This window comes from Pinus tabuliformis, chromosome 7 (genome assembly GCF_031772625.1).
Source record: "Pinus tabuliformis cultivar Carrire ecotype Pingquan chromosome 7, CPIR1, whole genome shotgun sequence".
Lineage (NCBI taxonomy): Eukaryota > Viridiplantae > Streptophyta > Pinopsida > Pinales > Pinaceae > Pinus > Pinus tabuliformis.
This window is the reverse complement of record NC_142293.1, coordinates 1,159,345,700-1,159,352,031: the sequence shown is the minus strand read 5'-3', so window position 1 is coordinate 1,159,352,031 and position 6,332 is coordinate 1,159,345,700. Positions and strand designations below refer to the sequence as shown.

At 44.9% G+C, this 6,332-nt stretch overlaps 1 protein-coding gene across 1 annotated transcript; it reads right to left on the bottom strand.

Annotated features, from left to right (window-relative positions):
• Positions 1-342: 342 nt before the first annotated feature.
• LOC149251600 (methyltransferase FGSG_00040-like) lies at positions 343-1,611 on the bottom strand. The gene is made up of 2 exons (XM_089453935.1): positions 1,548-1,611; positions 343-1,226 (listed from the first exon to the last, which is right to left on the bottom strand). The coding sequence occupies exons 1-2, from the start codon at positions 1,609-1,611 to the stop codon at positions 343-345; spliced, it is 948 nt and encodes a 315-aa protein (XP_089310061.1).
• Positions 1,612-6,332: the final 4,721 nt, after the last annotated feature.

Here is a 6,332-nt window from a genome sequence, read left to right as displayed (position 1 = left end):
GATTGTAACCCATGTTTGCATGAGAGTAAGGATTTCAAACACATACAATAATACAGAGAAATTACTTAAACACATAGGCCGAAAACCACATGTAATATATACCTGGTGAACTATTGACATAAACAAACACCTACTTCGTAAGAAGGACAAGTGGTGGAAAATAGTTTTAATTATAATTTATAATTCATTAAATCAGAGGTTAAACAGTCTTATTATTACTTTTTTTATTCTAATGAATTTTTTAATTCTAATTGAAAGCGATACACGTACTCCGCATGCGTCCTTGTGAGTGTCGCTTGTTTAGCCATGGTGATCAGTTAGAACTTTATCACCAAAAATTGTTCAACATGTTTCCTTGCTCAAGGTTGGCTTGAGACAGATAAGATGGCGGAAGTGTCCCACGAGTCGTGATATAGTGACGCATGAGTGCATTTTAAATATGAAACATTTCCATAAATATAATGTGTTTCGACTTATCACATCTCGGAGATGATTAACATCCACCTCAAAATTTTCATTTTTCTTTCCATGGGACATTTCGTCATCCGGTCTAAATAGATCCATGGCTGGAGCATGCAGGCTGTCCGTCGGAGAAGACACATCTAAACTATAAAGTTGTTGGAGCAATCTTTGGGATTTTCTGGCAGCGGATACGACTTCCGTGACAAGATCTTCTCGAGAGGCCATAAGAATTTTGCCCCAGTAGTTCAAGAACATAGGTAAAGCACTCTGCCCATCATCATAAACAACTGCGACAGCGTTGCTTACCAGCAAAAGCTGCCCGGTCGCAATGTCTTCTGTGGCGTAAAGTCCTCGGCCGCGACAGTCTTTGGTTGTGTGAATTTCCACAGGGCCGACGAAATCGGCGACCTCCGGAGGAGAAGAGCACCGTCCAAGCAGGTAAGCGGAGATGTCATACTTACCATTCCGGCTCTGGGCATGCAAAGCCTTGGCCTGACGTAAAATATCTTTTATTTCCTTGTTTCCGGGGCTAACTCTGTCTGCTTTCTCTAAAGATTCACATGCTGCCGCATAGTGCCTCAACCCGAGCAGAGCACGGCCTTTCCAATAGAGCGATTTCAGATGGTTAGGATCAATCCCAAGGGCCTCATCGGAATCCTCAAGGGCCCGCTTGAATTCCTTCAGCTGCAGCCACGTCTCTACCCGGTTGGAATACGCGTGCAGAAGATAGCAACACAGGTGTTTGGCAATGAGGTGTGGTTCTGCTGCTCCAGGAAACAAACGACAAGGCTAAGAAAAGGGTGGGATTACACTAGACTTAGAAGAGAACTTGCACACAATATGGGTATTGGCTACGACAATGGTTTCTCAAAACTCATGATCTGCTCTTTGCCAGCTGACCTGCATATGAGGTAAAACAAGAAACATTTCTTAGCATACTCTGTAACACTTCTTCGATAACAGAGTAAGTAGTTTATCCCGTGTCAATCTTTTGCAGGTATATAGGAAATAAAAACTATAGATATATTTTTTTGCTCTATTTTTATTCTTGATCTATACATTAAATTGTTGAAATTTGAACTTACCTTTCACTGTGTGCAAAGATGAACCTTTCATTGTGTGCAGAGAAGAAGGTTCTCTCGATGACATGCTAGCTCTGTACATTACATTGTTGAAATTTCGTTGTGTGCAGAGAGGAAGGTTCTCTGGATGACATGCTAGCTTTGTACATTACATTGTTGAAATTTGAACGCACTATGTGCAGAGAAGAAGGTGTTGTGGATGACATGCATGAAACATAGAGAAGGTACTCTTTAGCCTCCACAGAAGCCTAAGGGCATGAGAAAAATGCCCTGGCAACTAGGGCAGAGGAGGGTTAAAAATCCATAGATCTTGAAGCTCTTCAAATCTGGAAACTATGGTTGTTTTGTGGTTTGGATAGTGGCAGTGAGGGCATGAGAAAAATGTCGTGGCAACTAGGGCAGAGGAGGGTTAAGAATCCATAGAGCTTGAAGTTCTTCAAATCTTGGCAGGTGGAAACTATGGCTATTTGGTGGTTTGGATGGTGGTAGTTGTAAACAATGGGGTAGGTGTAAATGAGGGTTGTAGTCACCCATGCAAATTTGGTTAGAAACATTTGCCTCAACCACCATTTTAAAAACTTTGCATAAAAAAAACTTGCTGCGAAAATCACTTATGAAACTTTGGAGGAAACTTTGGATAAAATAACATGTCCACCCCAAAATAGCATCTGGGCAAGTGAAGTTTGTAATAAGAGGGCAATTCTAAAACTTCGGTTAGAATTTAGTGAACCTAAATAGCCCATCTTAAACTCTGATTAAAGACCAAAATAAGATAAAAAATTTCGGTCAAACAATCAATTAATCCATGATCAACTCTGTATCGATGGTTAGAGTCCCTGTGTAAGGCCTCCGTGAGCGAAGTGCGACGGGCATCGGCGACTCGTGCACGAGAGCGGGCACGCGAGTGGACGCATGGGTGCGCGGAGGAAATGTGCGATGGGTGCGACACTTGTGCGGAGGAAATGCGACAATGTATGCGACGTTACATGCGACAATATGGTAAACACTTATGCGACTAAGTGTTGGACTACCACATATATGCGATGTTGAAAAGGAAGCAAGCCGACTTGTAAATGGAAGACAGGTGGGCATGCGTTGAAGACTTGTGGGGTCGGCCATGGGGCCGCACACCCCTTGAAACATACGCGTAGAATGGTATATATGAGTGGAGCTTGAGCTCATTTGTTCACCAATGATTCGAACATCACTTCTACGCATAGGAGAGAGGTAGAATCTGCGCAAGGGAGAGAAGGAGCTGCGCATAGCTCATGCGCTCTACCTAAGTGCAGTTTTGGTATTCTTGTGCCAGTTGAAGTGCAGGCGAGCATGCCGAGATTCGGGTTGTATGTGCAAGACTTGGTAGAGAGGTATAAGTGGCTCGGGGGAGCACTTCTCTTTGTGCAAGGGTACACATGATTGTAAAAGGTTGTTCTATGCCTTGATTGTAAAATATTCTAAGTATAGACTTGGAGTTTTGCCAAGTATACTTGATGATTGTATTATTGAAAAACTGATATAATATATTGTCGGGCAGACTCACATTACGGGGAGTTGCCCCTCCCCTTTATACTTGTTGCAATTGTTGTTCTCGGTTTAATTGCATGATGATAATGAATGAGTATGGGCTTCATTAAGTATAAAGGATAATTTCTTTTACTTAGTTGCGAAACACAAGCTAAGTATGTTAATGTGAAAGTAGGCGTAGTCCACGAATGTTAGTATTGGTGAAAAGAAAGCGTTCGGTGGTGCCGCACCTTGCTACAAGCGGTTGGAAGACTACCGCAGGTGTAGGGGCGTGACAGTTGGTATCAGAGCTTTGGTTCAGTGAAGCTATTGAGCAAAGGTTGCTCGTGACAGGTACTTGCAGGTGAAGGAAGTTGTTTCACACGAAGTGGAACAAGGGTTGGTTCAGGTTGCATGTGACTCGGTAAACATGGAGAAGGCTGAAAAGGCAGTAATGGTAGATGAACCTACGAAAGGTGAGTCTAGCCATAGTGCAGTTAAAGCTCTCCGGTACGAAGTGTTGGAACATATGAGTCGATGGAGTTCTGAATGGGTTTCGATGAAGGCCGAGAACATGAAGATTCGAGAGAGCTGTTTGGAACTAAAGAAGGAACTTGAAGAACTCAAGAGCCAATGCGGAAGTACGACAAATGTTGAACTCAATGAACTTGATGAGGAGATCCAACGAAGTGGTCTTGATCTTCAAGAGCTCTTTGATAAAAGAGCCTGGTTGAGGAAGGAAAGTGCCAGGGTGGAAGCCGAAATCAAGCAAATTGAGGAAGAGATAAGGAAGAAGCTTCTTGGTAAGAAGGTTGTTGTGATTGAGCAGGAAGAGCTCGACTACATTGACAGGTTGGGAACTCACTACCGAGAGCATCCAGAGGACATTCGGAAGTTTAGTTCTATGAACTTGGTCAGTGGACACTTGGTTGGTGCACTTGAGCAAGATGCGATGAAGGGCAAGTTTGAAGGAAGTCAAGCTGGACCAGGATCGGGTTGCTTAGAGGAGCCAAGCAAGGAGGTGAAGTACCTTAGGAGGAATGTCAAGGTGGAGCATGAGCCAATTGACACTTCTGAGGCCGAATTCTTGAAGAAGGTTGCTGATGTGAGGCGCAAGACAAAGCCAACAGAGGGAGGTGATTCCTTGAAGTTAAGTTTTGTGCAGGTGACCGTGAAGGGCAAGAGATTTGCAGCTTTGGTGGATACAGGGGCTACTCATAGCTTCGTGAGCAGGAAGGCAACAAAGTCTTTTGGGAAGAAAGCAAAGATGGAGAGGGAATGGAGTGCTCTCAAAGCAGTCAACTCTACCATTAGAGCTGTTGATGGGGTGTTGAAGGACACTCAGGTGAAAGTGGGATCGTGGTTTGGAAAGTTTGACTTGAGAGTTGTGGACATGGATGATCATTCTATGGTGTTGGGGCTGGACTTTATGGAGCTTGCACAAGCCATACCAATGGTGGACCAGGACATTCTCTTGATCATAGCTGAAGGGAAGACCATGATGGTACCGATGAATAGAAGAAGTTGCTTGGGCTATAGACCAAGGATGGCTTCTATGACTTTATATCCCAAAGATCCGAATGTGAAGCATGAGGATGTGGAGCAAAGAGGACTTGGGAGTGTGACTCAAACAACGAAGGAAAGGAAGCTAGTGGACTTCGTTGCAAGAGCTGGAAAGAAGAATGAAGGAAGTGAGAAGAAAACCTCACGAACATGGAGACACTTGTTGGGAGCATCTTCTACTGATGATCTTCACAATGGAGTTGCAAGTGAAGAGAGCCCAAGTGCTACTTCAGAGGCAGTGGTTGATGAGGATTATGGAGGTAGAGATCCTGCCGGGATAGTGGACTTTTGTAGATATGCTATGGGCATATATGACTTTCAGTTAACAAAGAACAAGCTAAGTGAGCTTGGATGTACATGTGAGGAGATTGAAGCTGTGCATAGATACTTGAGGACACAACATCAATCTGACACATGGGTGGATGAAAGTCAGGGAGGAAACTTCCTGGCCTTCCTTTCTCTATAGATAACCTTGGAGGAAGGTTGGTGTGGAGGCCTTGGTAGGGAGGAACCACACCAACTTTACAAGGGGCCTTGGAGGAGGCTTCTTTATGATAGGTGCAGACTTGGATGCAGATGACCAAAGATTGAGATGGAGTCTACATGGGTTAGACATCATGGGAAACTAGAGTCATGGACATCAGGTTGGTTATATGGAGCATGTTGCAGATGGGATGGAGTTGCCATGGACCTGAGCATGGGATGATTGATAGATTCTTGATGAGCCCGAGATGTAGCAGAAGTCAGGGAAAGACTTATGATGGCATAAAGATGTGCATTCTTATGGTTTGGGCGTATGGTTGGACTGATCACCCGACTAGTTCGAGTCATGAGGGGTACCAATGTGCAGAGATATGTTGGCATTAGTCGAGACATGGTGACACATATGTGTTGGCATCTGACAGGGAGACTACATGGAGGAGGGACACATGATGAAGACAAGAGGTCAGCAATCATGGATCGAGATGATATCTGATGGAGAGCCTACCGTGGAGATGCATGCCTTGGTATGATGAGCTTGGTGGCAGTTGGTCATTAAGCCAGAACATAGTGGAGAAGAGTCTCTACATATGTTGCAAGGATGTTTGCCTTGCGAAGAGGAGTTCACATCACAGATGAGTGATGATCTTGGTGGATGGCTACCGGGATGGTATGTTGTCGAGGACGACAACGATTTCAAGTGGAGGAGGATGTAAGGCCTTCGTGAGCGAAGTGCGACGGGCATCGGCGACTCGTGCACGAGAGCGGGCGCGCGAGCGGGCGCACGGGCGCGCGGAGGAAATGTGCGACGGGTGCGACACTTGTGCGGAGGAAATGCGACAATGTATGCGACGTTACATGCGACAATATGGTAAACACTTATGCGACTAAGTGTTGGACTACCACATATATGCAATGTTGAAAAGGAATCAAGCCAACTTGTAAATGGAAGACAGGTGGGCGTGCGTTGAAGACTTGTGGGGTCGGCCATGGGGCTGCACACCCCTTGAAACATACGCATAGAATGGTATATATGAGTGGAGCTTGAGCTCATTTGTTCACCAATCATTCGAACATCACTTCTACGCATAGGAGAGAGGTAGAATCTGCGCAAGGGAGAGAAGGAGCTGTGCATAGCTCATGCGCTCTACCTAAGTGCAGTTTTGGTATTCTTGTGCCAGTTGAAGTGCAGGCAAGCGTGCCGAGGTTCGCGTTGTATGTGCAGGACTTGGTAGAGAGGTA

What these genes read in the sequence shown, in the direction of transcription:
- LOC149251600 (XM_089453935.1), bottom strand. Translation starts at nt 1,611, where the DNA reads ATGTCATCGAGAGAACCTTCTTCTCTGCACACAATGAAAGGTTCATCT. An exon ending in ATCTTTGCACACAGTGAAAG is followed by an intron (nt 1,227 to 1,547) that starts GTAAGTTCAAAT and finishes TTCCTGGAGCAG; the next exon opens with CAGAACCACACCTCATTGCC.